General features: G+C 36.8%; 1 protein-coding gene across 3 annotated transcripts in view; it reads left to right on the top strand.

The window, feature by feature from the left end:
* Window positions 1–18881, top strand: part of ENTREP2 (endosomal transmembrane epsin interactor 2) — an 86808-nt gene that overhangs the window by 59396 nt on the left and 8531 nt on the right. For 2 of the 3 annotated variants that reach the window (XM_065847122.2, XM_065847120.2), the window contains exons 5-10: window positions 988–1095; window positions 7064–7081; window positions 8603–8763; window positions 9374–9509; window positions 14864–14942; window positions 17483–18070. In XM_065847122.2, coding sequence (XP_065703194.1) covers window positions 988–1095; window positions 7064–7081; window positions 8603–8763; window positions 9374–9509; window positions 14864–14942; window positions 17483–18070 — 1090 coding nt within the window. The remainder of the gene's footprint in view (window positions 1–987; window positions 1096–7063; window positions 7082–8602; window positions 8764–9373; window positions 9510–14863; window positions 14943–17482; window positions 18071–18881) is intronic. The other variant, XM_065847121.2, reaches the window with a different exon arrangement.

Below are 18881 nucleotides of genomic sequence, written 5' to 3'. Positions count from 1 at the left end.
ATGGTATAGTAATAGTTTTGATTTTGTTTTTAATCTGTTCAGTGCTGCTTTTTCTCAAATACTTTAACCGACTGTTCAGAATAGGAACTGAGCCACATAATTGTTAGAAGCACAACAGCTATGCAATTCCTGTAGAAGGTTTGCAGTAGTTTTGAAATGTCACCACCGTGCTAATCAGTGTTCCTTTGCACTGGCTGTTGAGAAAGTTAAAAAAAATCCGGTGATTGGAAGAGATGGATTTTTTTAGAAATTATACCTTTGCTATTAAAATCTTTCCGTTTTAATTTAAATATTTATTTTGTTTTATTCTACTTAGTAAACAAATGCTTTATGTTCTATTTTAAATGTTTTGAGGTTTTTTATAAAACAATGTGGCCATATGCATTTATTTCATGAGCACAAGGTGAAATGACTGCATGTAGTCATGCTTTTCTCTCATATCTAAAAATATTTCATATGCAGAGTATCTGATACAGGATGAAGTTCTGTATTTCATATTAGAGTTTCCATCTTTTTTTTTTTTTTTCTTTTAAACACAACCCAAAGTTGTAGATTTCTACTACTGAAAGCAGTGAAATGCCCAGATGTGGTTGGTTGGTTTGTTTCATTGGTTTTGTCTATTTTTTAAAAATCAGAAGTCTGTTTCATAGTCTCTTTCTTGTGATAGCTGTAGCTTTGAGTCCACTGTGGAAGCAGTAATTTGTCTTTTCTTCTAGGAAACTGGGAAACTTGAAATATCAATATTTCTGGGAAAATCTCTAATACCAAATGTACTATGAGGAGTGGGGAAAGGAAGATGTTTGTTTCTGTAATTGTTCACTGTACAGACTGGTTTAAAAAAATGTTACAAGCTAAAAGACTTCTTAACAGTTATTTGAGACCATAGCAATCAATAGCAATTGACAGTACTTATCAGATTGCTAAAAATATTTCTTGTCCTTTATGTCCCTGAGATAACATGATATTCTGATGCATGTCCTTTTGCAGGACCTGTTGTTCAGTGTGTGCGCTCTCAATGTCATCTCCACCATTGTCTGTGCTCTGGCAACAGCAATGTGTTGCATGCAGATGGTTTCTTCTGATCTTCTGCAAATGGTGAGTACGTTTCAGTGACAACACAGGATATTGTCCGACATGACATATTGTCCTTGTGTGTGTGCTCATTTGTACCTACTCTTTGCTTATAAACTTAAGCCTATTTGTGTGTCTTTCTGTAGTGTTAGAACGTCTGTGTACATGGGTGTATTTTTTATCAGCATGCATTTATATCAATATAGCAGACAGATGTGTGCAGTGTGAACAGCTGCTGTGTTTAAAGTGTTTACATATGATATTAGAGGGTTGTAATCATGATTTTGCAACTGGGAGTGTGTAATTTTTGTTAATGAGGTTATTAATAAGGTTCAGTTACATATTCACGTTAAATTTTCTGTCTTTACATGTTTATTATCTTCAGTTTTCACACTATTCAGAGCAACTACTTAGTTTTGAGATACTATTTTTCACTATTTTTCTGTTATGAGAACTATGAGTACAAAACCGGAACCTTTCACAGCCCTGTGCCATTAACAGTGTTTCCATAAGGAAAAATGTTCAGCTTCACAGCAGCACTTGTGTTTAAAACAAGAGGGAAAAGGATCGTTAGTCTTCTGCATAGCCAGCAGCATTATAGGATACTGTCTTGTTTTGATTGGACAAAGACGGATTTCCTATCCCAAACTGGTGCTGTGATTCTCAAAGTTTCCATGTAATGTTGAAACAAAAAAGAAAAATGTAAAATCCTTTGTATTTTGCAGGCCAGGTATGCACTTTCTAACCCAGCTCTACTACCGAGTAGTCTAGGAAATTATCCTCTGTTTAATAAAAGAGGGCAAGCACACAAACCTAATACCAGTCATTTGTAAATCTCTTGTATTTTAAAAGTTTGTACAGGTAGAATACTGCCCCAGGAAGTTAACTGCAAACCATTTGTGCAACAGAGAAATGTTGTATAACCTACCATGTAGGCACGTCCTTAATTGAGAAATAAAGAAATGAACAAAAGTACACTAGCTGCCACGGATACTGGTTTAAGTGCATGAATTGCAGAGATCAGGCTGTCCTTTCTAGACAAGTGTTCCAGTCGCTGGGTTACAAACTTAGTAAAAAAAATCTTCTATCTGTGATCTGCTGCTTACCTCACATAGTAGCAGATACGTTAGGCACGTATGTCAACATAATGCCTACAAATGGTACATAAATGCATTTTTTAATATAGCACTCTGTGTACTCATATTGTATGTGCTTGTAGAGGCTTCTAAACAGTTATCATTTAATAACTGTTTTGGATGTCAAACAGAATTGACAAAAATAGTAATTTCAGCTGCTGACACATTGTATTTTAAACATTACAGGATTTTATCATATTCTAGGTATTCTTTCTTTTCATACGTTCCCTTCCTGCCTCCTCCAATATTTTCTGCAAGATTGCTCATTGGCTAAAGATATTTTTCGCCTTGCAGTGATGGCAGGGAGCTGAAGTGATCATCACACCTGGAAAGATCTGTGTGTCTAGTGTAACAGTTGTAGCAGTCATCCAGAAGTGCAACCATATATATTCCAGGAATCTTAACCTATGCTTAATTTTATGGTATTTAGCAGTGTAAGAAGCAGTAATCTCAATAGGAAGTCAAATACCTTAAAAGCACATATTTTTTTCTTTCTGCCACTTCATTCTTGATTTCTTCCTTAAAGTTTTTGCACCTGGTGATGCTGACATTATTTCACTTTGGTTTTGCTTCCTATACTTTGTGCTTCCAGCTTTCTGTCTTCCTGCTTAGTTGTCCGTTCTCCCATCCTTTCAGCTCTAGTGACAAGAATTTTCTTTCCTCTCCACAGAAAAAGGAAAATGATATCTTCCTTTCTGCTCAATCCCAGTCTTTTCTTGTTTATCCTTAAGTTTTCCCCTTTCTTTTTTCAGGTTGCCGAGCCAGATTTCTACCAGGCCTAAGTGAGCCTAACTTCCCTAGGGCTATGCTGACTTAGACCAGCTGAACTCTGACCTGAAGATTTATTTTTCTTTCGCTATTTTCAGTCTATTGTCCCATGATTTGCAGTTCCCTTTTGCTCTGCTGCACCCAGGAATCTGATTTGCTTCATTTTGCTTCCTTGTTAATGCTTGATTTGTGCTTTTTCCTTTTATTTTCACTGAGGTATGCATCTTCTTTTAGCAGGGTTGTACCATGCTGGATGTTTAAGATAAGAGCAGCAAAAGCTACCTCCTCTCTTAGATGAAAAGATTTTCATGATTGTTCTGATTCTTTTACTCTGTTCTTACAGTATTCAAGAGTTACGTAGGCTCTCCTGTAGGAAGAGAAGGCATAAAATTACAATTCCTAGCCAGCAAAAGCATTACGCAAAAGGGAATATCCTCCTTGGACTGTGTTAGGTTATTGTTAAGGTCATCAGTTTCGTGATTCGTGTACTGTGTTGGTGGTTTTGTCTCAGAAATTAATTGGTTAGAATGGTGAATATTTGCAAATTTCAAATAATGTCAGGTTTTCTTCTGGCATGAAGCTACTCTATGTGCTTCAGGTATTTATTGCCTAACAGCATAGACCTGGTATATAATACAGTCCCAAGAAAATCTGCAATAATGTTTCATGACTATCTGCTTTCTTGCTGACTTTTGCATACAGTGAGTATCTGATTTGTACAAGCAAACTGACAGTGTTTTATTGGAAACTGATGTCTTCTGAGGTACTGATCCTTCAGTAAAAATGCTCTGAAAAATATAAACACAAGCGGTCTAGTAGTAAGCACAGATTAAATTTTCCAGTGAATTTGGAAGGGGATTTTTGCTTCAAAATAATCCCACCAAGCAAACATTTGGTTTCAAGCATTAAGGAGGAAAGTACTGCAAAATACTGCAAACTATTTTTGTTGTACTATATTTCAGATTCCTTTCGTTTTTAATTCTGCACTGTTGTGTGGGACACAAAATCATATGTTCCTAGGTTGCTCCTTCTTTGAGTTGACTGTTTCAGAAAGCACCCCAAATTTTTCACCTCATTTAAACTTTTCTCACCATGTTAAGTATATACAGTTGCGCAGGAAAAAAAAAATCTACTGATTGTACAAAGCTGCAAAAGTCTGAACTAGCATTTGTTATGTGTTTCACTACTTTAGACAGTTGAAGGCTGTGCTTCTGCTTCACAGAATTGTTCTTTTCATGTACACACCCCTCCAGCAGATAAATGGGAATCAGTTTATATCAAGATTCTGTAATCTCTTAATAACCAAACTGTCACTTCTGTGCTATTTCATTTGTTGCCTCAGGCAGTTTCAGTTTGCATCTTGTGTGATGAATGGCTACTGCAGAAATTCACCCTGTTTTCTTCCAAAGGTAGCTGTCTGAATTAAGCAAAGAAATTCAAGAAATCATGCCCACTGTGGCCAAGCTAAAGCATGGAGTATGTCTATTCCAGTTCTTCCACTGTAAATATGTTTATATAGTACTTATCCTAGAAGTACTGGAACTGATACCGTTCAGAGTATTCTGATATTCTCACCATCACTGTTAGTAACTGTTCTTCATCTTATGTGATATCTAAAACAATCTGTTATTTTGTAAATGAAGTAAGGCAATGATGACTCATGCAAGCTATAACATTTAATTACTGTTTTCATCAGCCATAATGATAATTCAGCATGTTACTAACTTAATAGGCTGCAGCTAATATTTCTACACCTCAAATGAAACACCCCTGTATGAGGATAATATTTTGCTGGCACTGTTTAACCCCTTTCCCTGGTGAAATAGTAATTAGAAAACCCCTTCAGGATGAAGTTTCACATTCAGTGAGAATTGAATTAAGTGATTACATAATTATTATTATTTAAACTAATTATATCAAAACCTAGATATTATATTATTTGGCATAAAGCTCACTTAAAGGTACTGTAAAGACCAGATGACAGTCCTTTTAAGAAATATGCATTGCGAATTATGTACATCCATAGAAACATCCAAAGTATGGGTGTATAAATATTCCCCTCTACCCCCACCACAAATAAAAAGATAAAATAGAAACCCTTGTTGTAGGAAAGCTTTTGACAGTTTTAGAAAATGTACCATTTTGTATTTCACATTTTCTTTGTAGAGTAAGAATATTTCATATTTAAGATAATTTACAGTGTATGGCCAGTACTTCAAGAAAGATGTAATGTCACTCTGAGACGACAGAGCTCGTGGTCTGCAATAGTTACAGGAACAGCAACTGGAAACAACAGAACAGCAAAATTTGAATCTGTGTTTTCCTTATTAAAAAAATCTTCTCTGTTGCAATTTCCCTTTAAGATAATGGACCAATTAGAATCATCAGCTGCGATCCTTCTGTTCTTGTAGACAATTAGTATCTACATCTCCCTCTAGTAGATATTGATTCCCATGTTTCAGAAAAGGTAAAAAGCAGCCTGTCCAGGAGGAGGACAGTTAATTGGAGACAGAGCTAGAGACTCAAGTATATTGCAGTGAGCTTTTACTATAGATAACATGCCAATACTTAATTATATGCAATTAGAAATTTTTATTTCCCATTTCCAAGATTAGCAGATTGCTATAAATGACATATAGAGACTGAAATGAGGATAACAAACCCTGGAGTCTCCAAAAGGCTCATTTGAAAGTTACACAGTAAGTTTATGAGGTATGATATGGAAGGCAGAGGTAATTACATACAGATACAGGAAATACTCTAGATAAGAAGATTTCCTCGGAGTACTAGTCACATACTGATACATGGCAATTACTGGTTTAGATATGTCGTAGTGCACGGAGTCTGTAGTGCTGATCAGCTGCAGAATATGTGGAATAGAATATGTCTTTGAAGTTTAGTGGCTGCAAACCAAATAACCAATTAAGTAGTCCTCAGTATGAAATAAACACCAGAACTGTTTAAATCAGACTGCTCAACTCTGTCAATGTTAGCTGTGCTCAATTAAACACAAAATTCTATGTGCAGTGTGTGCTCTGTGTCGCATTTAGCATGTGCACAAATCTATGTATAAGGCCTGTTATGTATCAGACACATTCCACAGACTAACGTAAGGTCATCTTTAGTCCAAGGTTGAAGAAAAAACTGCATGTGTAGAGTAGTTTGAATGCTAAGGTTCAAACATAAGGTTGGCTTCCAAGAACACGAACTCTAGGTGTGTATTTCATTGGCTGTCAGATTTCGGAAAGCTCCCAGCATTGAACACTTAGAGGTGGTCGGGAGAAATGGCTGAGTATTTGGGATTTCCAGAGCCAGGGATAGCTATTCATGCCTAGTAAATATGTTCAAAATATCTGTTGATATAGAAAGTTACGCAAAGCTTTTAGCAGTGTTGGCTCTGAACAGTATTTACCAGTGGTGCTATTTGCTCTTCATCCTTGTGTGCAACCATTTTCTATCTATTGCTTCTGCAGTGGCCATTGGTTTAATCCCCAAAAGCTGGTTAGGAGACTTATTTTGTGTGTCATTCCATAATATGAGCAACAGTTTTTGAAATTACATTGAATGTAATTTGATCTTGTTTGTACTTGTGACCAAACAGGCCACCCCCATTTTCAGTTTGCCCGTTCTTGTTGCCTATCCTACTTGCCATCAACATTTTGAGATAGATGATTTAGTAACAACTGTCTTCTAATACCAGAAGTATGTGTTTCTTTATGAAAGCATTTGTCAGTGTTCCTCCACCTAGTTCGGCTTTGTCAACTGTTTGTGTTTTCTTACCATGTCTTTCTCTTAGCTGTGGACTTTGTATAAGGTCTTTGCTGAGCCCCTGCCAGCCTTCACTGTTTGAGACTTAAAGATTTTCAAAATGCATTTTACTGTAGGGAAAATAAACTTTTGCAGGCTAGTAAAGATGAGTAAATAGAGTAGTATGGAATAAGATATTATTTAATTCCCACTTAATAGCGTTCTGGTTGTTTTTTCAAGGATGTCTGTTCTTTGTGATAATCCCTTATATTTGCTATTGTTTCATTTCCTGCTAGTCTCCCTCTTACAGCCTTTTTCACTTTAATTTCCGTGCCTTCCAGCAGGATGATATCACACAGGTAAACTTGTTTATTAACACACACACCCAAATATGTGCATATTTCTTCTCCATTTTGCCACTCATTTTCAGCGTTGGTCACAACACAGTTTGTTGCCATGATTTGTATTCACAGTAAAGGTTCTTGAAAGGGATGCAAGTAATAAAGATACAATATGTACTGTTAAATTGAACTGCATCTAAACATTAGGCCTTTTCCTTCTTGAACCGCAGCCTCTTCTGCTCTATGTAAAACCTTCCCCTTCTGTCACATCCCACAAAATGTATGCTGAGAGCTTACTCTAAAAATGCTGTGTTTAATTGGCTCCTTCTGAGGAGTGGTGAGAGTATCACTCCCTGTGTGTGGCTGAATGAAACAAGCTCCAGGGAACTCAAGAGCTGGAAGGATGGAGCTGCATGTTCTCTGGTGCAAACCAAAGCTTGGGCTCCGTGGGAGGAGATGGAAATAGTCTGGAGAAGGTAAAGGAAGTTGTAAATGAAAACTGTTTAGTTTCCAAACTGTAAAAATGACCCAAATTATCAACTCTACTAGGAAAATGAGCATATCCCTAAATTAGGTGGAATCAAGTAGGCTACAAAATGTTGAGCTAGAGTATACAAATGTTTGTTATGATAAAATTATATAGTTTTTAGGTCACTAAGTTGAAGTTTTTCTTGCTTCCTTTTTTCCTAAAAGATTCTTCAATGTATTTGGCATGGTAGCAGACAGTTGAGTGCTGATAATTGTATCGCTTGACAACAGTTCTCAATGTTATTAGTTTTTTGTTATTCAGTGTGGTTATTTTCTTTTTGGTATTGAGATGTTTATATGGAATAAACGTTTTTCTTACTTTAGTACCACTGTTTCAAACCTTTATACCACATTTAAGTGTGCAGTGTCTGAGTGCCAAACTGCAAATGGCTGCTAAGAATGTTTTATTTTGCAAGAATAATAAAGAACAGTTATAAATGACCCTTTTTTCAGAAGTGAAAAATAGGTGAGATATTTGTAGTTGCCTTGTTAAAAATTTAATGACTACCCGCTGGCTTGGTTTTAGTTTGTTTTGTTTTAGGTTTTTTGGGGATGTTGGGGTTGGTTTATCTTTAAAAGCACAAAGCATTTCAGATTGGAAAAAAACCCATGCAGATAGTTATTTTAGCAGTTGCATCTATTGTTCATCAATTAGTAAAATACATCTGATTATGTAGTACTATAATAAATTTGTATTATGAAGTAGAAGTATTTATTGAAAAATTGTTTAATTTTAAATGTCTATGTTTCGCATCCTAAGAGTGACTGAGTTTGAGGCACAAGGCCTCTTAGTCTTTAGAAAAACCTTTTGTTATAATTTGGCAATTTGACTCTCATTCCTCACTAATCTTAAGTATTCTAAGTCTTCCAGATGTGTCTCTTTCATTTAAATATGGATATTAATTAAATTGGCTATTGGTCAGGGTTGCTAATACTGACCTTTTATTAAAATTTTTATTATTGGTGGTGATGTTTCTATCATCTGAAGGAACTTGACCTGTTCATTTTCAGTTTCTGCCACAGAGGCCACATTCTAGCCATCCTGACTGCATGACTCCACATGGAACTATCCTGCACCAAACCTTGGATTTTGATGAGTTCATACCGCCAATACCGCCTCCGCCCTACTACCCACCAGAATATACCTGCACACCAGTGATAGAGGCACAAAGGTGAGTCTTCTTCAGTCTTCTTCCCTCTAGTTACAGTTATTGCATGATTCTGAGCTACAGACTATGAAGGTCTTTCAGATAATATGAAGCCAAGTAAATGTCCTTCACTTACATTAGGTGCTTCTTTTCCAGAGAGATTACATACATTTTTCACAAACTCATTAGGATGCACCTGGAAATATTTGTGTTAAAGCATTGCTGTAATTGAGAAGTGATTGAACTTAGCTAAGACAAGGATAATGATATCTGAACTTTAAGCAGAGATCAGCTTATAGGTAATCCTTTCACAGTTGTCAACATTGTACACTTGACGTTGAATATGAGATTTCATTTTCTAAGGACATCATTGCAATTGATGTGTATTATTGTGGAGCAGTGAAGTACATTTATGACTGCAAAACAGGCGGGTAGAGATGGCTGGCATCCAAAATAAAATACAATTTTTAAAGCTACCCTGTGAATGTGGGCTTCCTTTTGGTTATCTATTGAATTTCTTCTTGTAGTACATTTGCTTTGAATTCGGAGGACACTCTGCATGACTGTAGGTGATAGTTTACCAGATGAATCCAATGCGATTTCTTAATAATTGTTTATCTGTGTTTGTAAACAGAGGTCTCCATTTGGACTTTCCTCATTCCACATTCAGTGCTTTATATGAAGTAACCATTAACAGCCCAGGAATGCTGTATCCAGCTGAGCTGCCCCCTCCTTATGAGGCAGTGATTGGAGAGATCCCTGCCAGTCAGGTAAGGAAAGCCGAGGAGATTCTTTGCGTAGTCTTTACATAGCCTTCACATTTTCCTGAGACAAAACAATTTTAGATAAATTTAATGATCTAAAATAAATTAGAAGTTAATTGTAGCTTGCATGAACAACCATTAGAAAGTATTTATATCTTCTAAAGACATTTTTTAAACCATTCTCTTTAAAATGGCTTAACCTAATGAATTCTACTTAATATGTATTCTTCTTATGTTCTTGTGCATCTTTGGGCAAATGCTTACGTGAGTAGTAATATTTCAGCTGTTACCATCCATTAGAAAAGTTGTATGATACTGGACTTTCAGTAACCAAAAATCTGAAAGAATGGATTGGAGATTTGAATTGTCAAAACACAGTGGTTTTCCTTATTTGAACAGGATAATGAAGTTTTAAAATGAGATTGCATTTCTTAATTTCTGTAGGTAATAAGGAACTAGGAAGCAGGTTTATTTTCTTAAAACCCCCTACAGTTGTAAAATATTTTTATTCCAACTGCTGATGATGGTGGATTTGCCTCACTTTAATATACTACTTTTTGTTAGAGTTTAGTACAACAGTATAGGTTTAATAAGGAAAAAGATAACTGTGTGTCTTGTGACATATAATTCTAATAACTTCTATATGTTTATGTATGTGTGTATATAGCATAGAGCTCATGGGACATTTGGGTTTGCTCTATGTGTGATCTGAGCCAAGATAATTACGAATTCCCGTTTTAAACTCTATGGGTAGGTAGAACATGTACTTGAAAATTCCTAACAAAAATCTCTGTAAATAGCCTCACATTAACAAAGTTAAAAGTACACAGTTTTGGTCCCTTGTGTAGATCAGATTTCAGATCATGTCCTGGAAAACTACTGGGAGCATCTGATAATAGTACAGGTTCTTATAACAATATGCTCCAGTTGTGACAGGAGGCCTTGAACTCTGTGGCAAATTTATGCTTTAGTAATTGTAAGATACAGCCTCTAGGAGGGGCCTGCTATAAGGCACCAAAGTGCAAGAAACTGATTGCTGCTGCAGTGTTACATCACCTGGTAAGAAACCATAAGGAGCAAAGATTTGAATCATAAAAGGGTAGGGATGTGTTCTTCCTGTGAAATAGCAATAAGTAGTTCTCCATCACTTATGCTTTTGGCTGTTACAGCTTTTGATAGCTGATGCTGTTATATGGCAGAAACAGTTACTCCTGAGAGTGTACAACACCTTTATTCTCAGGTTTGGGAAAGGATCCAGTATACTTCAGACAAATATTTACATTATGCTTTCTTGCCTTATTTTCTACTATACTGTGTCAACTCAACTGAAACTAGGATTGTAATGTATATACAGCCAAAGCTAATTTGAGCAAAGTTTTGCTTTAAGTGATTTGTGATAATTGGATCAGCTGTCACAAATGGGAAAATACTTAGAATTGCTTTTAGAAACTCTAATTTTTTCTGGGTTTCAGTAAAAACTCAAGGAGTCAAGCATTCTAGAAATTGCGTATCAGTTGTTGATAGCGCACTGTGGAAATGTGGGTGTTCAGGTTGCTAAATTGCACCCATGTTACAAAGGGGAGTACTTGCATTTCCCCAAAATGACATCGACGAGTTTGCTAGTGATTTTTTTCACATCAAGGGAAAACACAAAACTAAAGAAATTACATTGATTTTAACTATTATACATATGAAGATTATTAAGACGATTAATAAGACAAGTGTCTGAGAAAAAAAATAATGTTGTGATGCACAGTCCCTGACAAAAATGCAATTAAAAAACTCCAAGATATGCCTGATTTTGCAGCTTCTGTGACTGACAAACCAGCTTCTGACAACTCTTCTAATCCTTGCCTTGTATCATACCCTCCACTACCTGCCACAATAAACAGGCCAAACATTGTACTACCTTTGATTTATTTGGCTATAGTGAAATGAATCAGTATAAACTGCTTGCAAGTGAGGTTCTTTTCTGAACAGCAAAATTGGAAACCAAGGCCACTTCCTTTTAAAACATTTTTTTATCCAAGTTCTGTCCTTTTTACTTTATAGTAACTGAAAGGAACCCGCAAGCTCCAGAGGAGTTGTTATTTTTCAGTGATTAAGAAAATAAATCGCAGAAGCAATATGAATTACTCATGGTTTGGGGAAAAAGAGAAGCATAAGAATTTAGATGTGGTATTAAGGTTTAGAAAAGTATGTATTTCTATTTAGAGCACAAAATCATTTTGAGCGCTCTTGTAATTGGGATTACACTTTGCATGAGCATCGACATTCAGCAGCACAATAACACCAGTGTATAACAAAAATATAATATAACAATACATAATTCAAAGGAGCAATGTCTTTGTCTTGCAAGGAGAGCAAGGGCTTTAATAAGGAGATGTATTGACTGTTATTTTTTGACATCTGGGGTCAGTGTCAGGGCCTTGCCGCTTCATCTCTAGCCATCTGTGTTCCAGAAGTGTTTGTTCTAATCACAAATGAAAATGAGCAGTGATTTTTAATTTCTAAATGATCCTAATTATATAGTTTCTTACCAGGAGTGAGTTTATATATGCCTAATAGTTGCTGGATCAGAGAGCTTGTAGGAGCAAAACAACAATGCTGACTATCAGAAGTGAACTACATTGGCAATGCTAACTAAAGCCTATACTGAGACTTTGTAGCCATGTACTTTTCTCAACAACAAAAGCCCTAACATTTTTGTAGTCAGTGTCCCAGTCAATCTGTAAATGGAGAAATGGAGCTAAAGTCTAAGATGGTTTGAGTCTACAAGAGAAACAAAATGCAGTCCTGAACTCTTACATGATGCAAATGCTTCCAAATAATAGGCACCAAGCTACAGTACAGTATGAACCAACACAGCTAGATCTATAAGTCCCTCAAAGGCAGACATTGCACTGGAAGTCATGGCAGAGATTTAGCTACAGAAGTGCTTCTGGGAACCATTATGTAATAATGTCATCATTGTATTAATAAAACCTCTTACAGAGCATCAAGCAGTAGGTTTGGTTTGGTTTTAAATGGATTGAGGTCCTTCAAACTTCATTAAATTGTATCAAATTAGACTGTATTTCATGGACAACAAATGTCAGTACTAATTTAAGTGGTTGCATCTAAATAAAAATTGCTGTTGTCATCTGTACTGATTAGGAATTCCCATTTTATGGCTATGAAAAAAAAAAAAAGTGGTTTCCAGGCAAAGTATTGACTAGGATATAGAAAAAACGGGCACAAACAGATCAGGGTTCTGGGTGATTTTATGCCAGTGACTGTTCTTTAAGGTTTACTCAACTATAAGCTGTGCAGGCTTGTTAAAAGCCTGTTTTTTCTTTCCCTTTCTTATTGATAGCTTAGTGACTGTCTTTACCAGCTTTTCTGTCTGAGGATGTGCAAGTCAATAAGGTTTTGTTACCCTGCCTGTACAGGAACCTGTATGAAACCATGTGCCATCCCTCTGTGAATCAAAACTCTGACCTGACTAAAAATTGTCAGTATTATCTCCTACAATTAAAACCACAGTTCTCCTTCCCCTAAGAAAGAAGGTTAATCAATACCAAATGTATATAAAATACATTCAGTAATTTTTCTTGTGAATGGGCAGATAACAAGGGAAGAAAAAGGAAAATATAACACATTGATCAATTAAGTTTAAATGGTTTCTGTTTTGCAAAATACAGCTAAATACTGAAAAAAATAGAATAAACCAAAATTCAAATTACATTCCAGATTTCTTCTGCATGCCCAAAATATTGAAATCTCTCAGTTTTCCACTATTCATGATGCTAGTCATCAATGAGGTCCTTAAGAGAGAAACATTAAAGATGATGAATGCTTTTCTGTATGTGGGGGATGTTGTATAGAGGAGAATATTCAGTCTTCGATTTGGTCTCAAGAAGCAATTTCTGTGTGTGTAAATTTGTCCCATCTATTTGTCATATTGTTGGGGTTTGTTTGCTTCAATAAAGGAAGTTCCTTCAAGAAGGTTCCAAGCAAATTGTTTAAAAATATGCGTGATTTCACCCACCTTTGCTTTCAATCTTCTACCCATCTATTGCTGCATTAAAGTATTTCTGGTACTGTTCTTTATTTAGAGTTGTATTTGCTAACCCTTAGACTTAAAATCACTTTTAAAAACTAAATTTGTATCAGAAAAAGTTTCCTGATCACTTGATCATAGTAAGCGATAGATAGACAGACAGACAGATAGATAGATAGAAAGAAAAAACCTCTTGGTGAGCACAGTAAGTTGCGCATATATATGTGTGTACTAATCCACATTGGCATGTGCACTGGAAGCTTTTTCCTTAATAGCTTCAGAGTAATAGTGTCACATTCAATTTTTTAGAAGGTGAGATACAAATTAAGCTCTTGACAAAAGGTTTTCAGAGGTGACTGATGGTTATTTCTAAACTCTGTACCAACCGTAATAAGCTTTTACTAGTTAATTGTGGCCCTACACACAGAAGCAGATATGATGCTTTCTGATGGTATCAATCTAATTCCTTTCAACTTTTCTTTTTGTATTTTTATTGTTACCAGCTATTTGTTGGAACTGATTTTTTTAATGATAATGATCTGAAGGAACTGCTAAAAACCTAATGAGACTGGCAACAAGGTCCAACAAAAGTCTGTTAAAAATCAGTAGAAAGAAAATTTCCTAAGTTTCGGGTGTTTATAGATCAAGTCTTTCCAGCAGGACTGATTCTGTATCTTGTTCACACAATTCTCAAAAGTGAAGTTACCCACTTAGATCAACACTTTCAGAAAGAAGCTGAGTCCTGGTATCATCTCCCTCCAGCAAGCTCTGAGAGGCTGGAGAGCACCCTGCATGGCCGCCTGGGTGAGTGGCTATGATGGGATAGGGACTGAAAATACATTAGGTGTCAAGATCTCAGCAAACAACCAAAGGAAAGTCCTGCTCTTGTTTTTATGGTTTCTGTTGTTCTCTGTCCTATTTCAGGGTGACATAGTGTGGTGGGGAAAAGTATAGAATAGAAAAATGCAGAAAGTAGAAAAAGGGGTTACTTGTAATAAAACCATTAGTTTTAAGCATTGCAGAAATTGAGTTGTATATTGTGGTCCTGCAGCCCCACTTGCCTGTGAAATGAAGATGAATTTAGCTTGTAGGTTCTGGAAAAATGGAAAATTGCTTTAAGCATGTTCCATTGGCCTGCTTTTTTCCCTGACCCAAAGACATTGAAAATACTATATCCTTAAACAGCTCTCAATCTGAACAGCAGCTTGTATCATAGTTATTTCACGTTGTCAGGTGTGTTCTTAAGATCATCAGCACTATACTTTGTTTTGGTAAATTACAGATTTACACACTGTTTCATTAAACAACTTTCATTTAGGTCACTGCTGCTGATCAGCAAGTATCTGAATCAAGCTTGGGTGAGAGGAACAACATGACTCTGGACTTCAGCACACAAGGTGATCATAGCATTGTATTTGGCTGCTTGAGAAAGATGTAGTGGGATTTTTTAGTGGACTTTTCCTTCTCTTCTGCCCTTCTCAGTGGAGAATGGATTTGCTCTCAGATTGTTCATGGCAAGAAGAACCTTTTCAGAGTCATAAACTGATGTGGCTGGAAATGCAGTGGAGAGTTTTGCTCAGCAAAACATGCTCTGTAAAAACCCTCTGAGGTGGAGATGGCAACTGCCATGGTTCTTTGAAGAGTCATGTGTATAACTGGCAATTTGTTTCTCAGTGTCAGGAGCTGTGGGTATCTTCCTGACAGTCCCCATGCCTTCTCTATGGGATTGGTTCCTGCATGGCTTCCAGAAGCCTCAACTGGAAGCTTGCTGCCTGGAGCACAGATGTTGTGACTACAAGCAGATGAATAGCAGCACACAACATGTTTGTTTGAAATTTAAAAGTTACTAGAACAGGCCTCCTTACTGTGTCTGGTGATATAGAGGGCTTTTTAAACACTACTGCCTCATGGGAGCAGGAGTTGTTGAGCAGTTTTTATGAAGTAATTATTTCAGTAAAACTTTGATTAAATAGTTTTACTACATCATGTTTGTATTGTATTAATGAACAGACTGACAGGTGTTCTCAGTACACTTACTGGCAGAGTGGTCCAAGAAACAGCAGCAGTGTTCTCCCACCTAGCACACAGAATGTGACTGACAGCCTAACAGATTAGTGAGGAGCATCTGTTCCCACACACACAGTATCTGTTCTGTGAAGGATTTTGGTTTCCAGAGCCACTAGTGGTCACCCTTTTTTTTCACCTGAAGGTGACTAGTTTTAAAGTGCTGCTGTTAACAAGGGCTGTGTCTACAGAGCTAGTTCCCAAAGTTTGTAAGTACTTTTGGACTTGATCGTATCCACATTTAAAAGTCTGATTTTTAAGGCGGTAATAGAGGTTTGCCCATTGGGAAACACTGGACCAGCTCTCAAGCCAGAGTTTTGACATTGCGTATTGTGCTGTGCGTACATGAAAGGGAACTAGGGAGGTGCTCAGACATGTTTTATTCATTTACAATCAGTCAGGTGTCACCATTCCATGTCTTTTGAGCAGTGATTGCTTCTGATCTGCATCAAGCTCCTTCTGCTGTCTGTAGTACCAGAAAGACCATGGCAGTGGAAGAGTAGAATAGTTAGAAGCTGTAAATACAGTTTAAGGCCCTAAAGTCCAGGTAGTAAAGGGTACAACGACCTACACTCTAGTTATCAATTAAATGGAATCAAACCAGAGACAGTTTGGACAGTGAAGATCTGTGCTCTGAAGACAGGCACAAACTGGATGCTCTCATTTATCCCTAAGGTCTTTATAGATGTTTCAAAGCTTGAGTCAAGACAATATGTTGCAAAGAATCATCTAACTAGGTAAAAAATGTTTGGGGACTCATAACAAATATAAATGGTTCAATAAACCGCTGCAGCCTTGCACCTAACACATAATAAGTGATGCATATTATGTATTTTTAGCATAATGTAGATGTATAGAGATATTTCCACTATTGTTTATTATGTCCTTTTTGGCAATGTTATGGTTGCCTTGGAAGTGTTACAAATGTATTTCCAGGAAGCCCCAAAAGAAAATAGTTGTGATTCATATTATGTAAGAAGAAAATGTCCTTCATAAAATCCAATCTCATGAATATTCAATTTTAATTTTGATAGTTGATTTCCCTATCCTGTAGAAAGCTTTCTGCTTCCTAGACCCAAAACATGGAAGCACTTAACAAACATTCCGTAATTCACTAAAAGATCCTATTTTCCTATTCCTGAACAAAACAGTTAAAATACATTTGTTTCATCAATATGGTTGCAACAGCTGTTGTGCAAAAGAGGGCATCAGAGGTGGCTGAGCTGAATAGAATTATGTGGTTTGCATTTTGTAAATATTTTTATTTTAGATGTAGGATTTCAAAGAATTCCAGTCTGATATGGGAAAAGTGAGTGGATTATCTAGTTTTATTTTTGTTACGACTCTGGGAATAATGCAGAGCCAAGTACTTATTTTTATACAAGGTGCCATTTTCATCCTTAATATATATTTGTAGACATGACAGAGGAAGTGATAACCATCTCAGTTTTTAATACAAATGGCTTCAAAGATGATATGACTTTACACAGGATATTTGGCTTCTATCTGAAGTGTGAGCATCACATGTTTTGTGTGCCAGAGATGTTACATGATGGTCAATTCTCATTTGTAGAGAACTTAGATATATGAAATGATTGATTAGGAAGTGTTAGGTGCAAAGCTAATGTTGACGGTAGTGATAGGTTTAGAAGTGATCAAGTACAGCACAAAATGTCTTTGCTGAAGGACATTAGAAACAAGTAAATTACTTCAGTCTTTTTTGCTTTGGCGTTCTGTCAACTGAAAGCTTTTGAGTAATTATTGATGTAGTTGGCAATTACTAAATTTAAATCAGTAGGTTGAAAACAGGGTCAGAGGGGAGTGGGATAGGGGCAAGAAGTCTTTGTTTTTCTCTGAATCTCTTGTTTTGCAGTTTCTGTTGAGAGCACGTCCTTGATGGTCTCTGAGGCTGTTGATATCCCAGACCATAGTTGCTCCTCTGAAGATCTTTGTTCACTGGAAGTTCAAGGATCTCTCAATTCTGCAGATCTTTCTCCTTACAGTGCAAGCCCCAAAGGAGCTGTGGACCAGAGCTGCAGCACTCTGGATTACAGCACCTGCTTCAGGTTCCACAGAACTCGCTCTGAGGGTTTTCCTGATGAGGATGATGGCTCCCACAGCCGAGCCTCCACAGACAGGTCTCAAGAACAAGAAAAGAACTGTGCCCATGGCACGTCCTTGGACTGTTCCTTGGAGAATTTTAGCCCCTCAGAAAGAGAACTGCAGAATTCTGTTCAAGAAAGCAATGCCACATCACCTTGGAAGCAAAAGAAAACCTGCTGTGTGGACTTCAGCCAGCCTCCTGTCCCTTCCCAGACCTCTCCCTGTTTTGGGCCCACAAATACTTCATATGCGAGCGGCCATGAGAGTGCTGTCCAGCAGCATCACATTACAAAATACCGAATTTCAAATATAGTCCGATCGACTAGTGACCCTGTATCGTGTTCATCTTATATGGAAGGTAAGCGTAGTGCCAAAAAGATGATGGAGCCTAGAACAAAGGAGTGGTGTGTGATTCATGCAGCAGTTGGTGCTGCTGGAAAATTATGTGAAACAGTTGAATGAGGGTTGACTTACATGTGAAGGGTAAATTTGAAAATTTCTAAGAAAACGGAAATGGGAAAAGTGATATAATGAAATTAATTTTGGCTTTTCTAAATTGTACCAGCCTTTCTGTAGTGCTCAGAAAGCTATCTCTTTAGTAGATGCTTCCATCTCTCTATTACCTTTATACTGAGAAGCTAAACTAAGAAGTTAAGTGGTATCTGGGGTCTATTTAGGAAATGATTAACTGAGCTGTCACACTCGTCATACAGCAGGTTGTGTTTGCTGAAGGTGACACTGACATTGACAGTGTTGGTGCATGTTAGAGGCAGTTGGAGTGTGACTGTGCAGTGGCAAGTTGGAGTGTACATTGAAAAGTTTTAAACAACAAAGAAATGAAAGATGAGGCACATGACAAGATGATAAATGAAGAGGAAATCTTTGACTGTCATGGATAAGCATCTTCTACTATGAATCTCCTTTTAGACGAGTAGGGAAGAAAAGAGGAGATGACATTAGCTGAACAGTGTATATTCATTAAAATCTGTTTGTTAGTAGAAATGTTTGATTTAGTAGAGGATGGCTCGGTCAAACGATAGCAGGAGTGTAGGTTTTACAAAAGGATGTAAGCTCTTTGAAGGGATTCAAGGGGGTAACCTGGAGAAGTGGCTTGAAAGTAAAGATTAAAAGCTTGGTAAGATGTCATAGATCATGCTGTTAGAGCTGCT

The sequence above is a fragment of the Patagioenas fasciata genome, chromosome 12 (assembly GCF_037038585.1).
Source record: "Patagioenas fasciata isolate bPatFas1 chromosome 12, bPatFas1.hap1, whole genome shotgun sequence".
NCBI lineage: Eukaryota > Metazoa > Chordata > Aves > Columbiformes > Columbidae > Patagioenas > Patagioenas fasciata.
The sequence above is the reverse complement of the archived record's forward strand: the minus strand, read 5'-3'. Positions and strand labels throughout refer to the sequence as shown.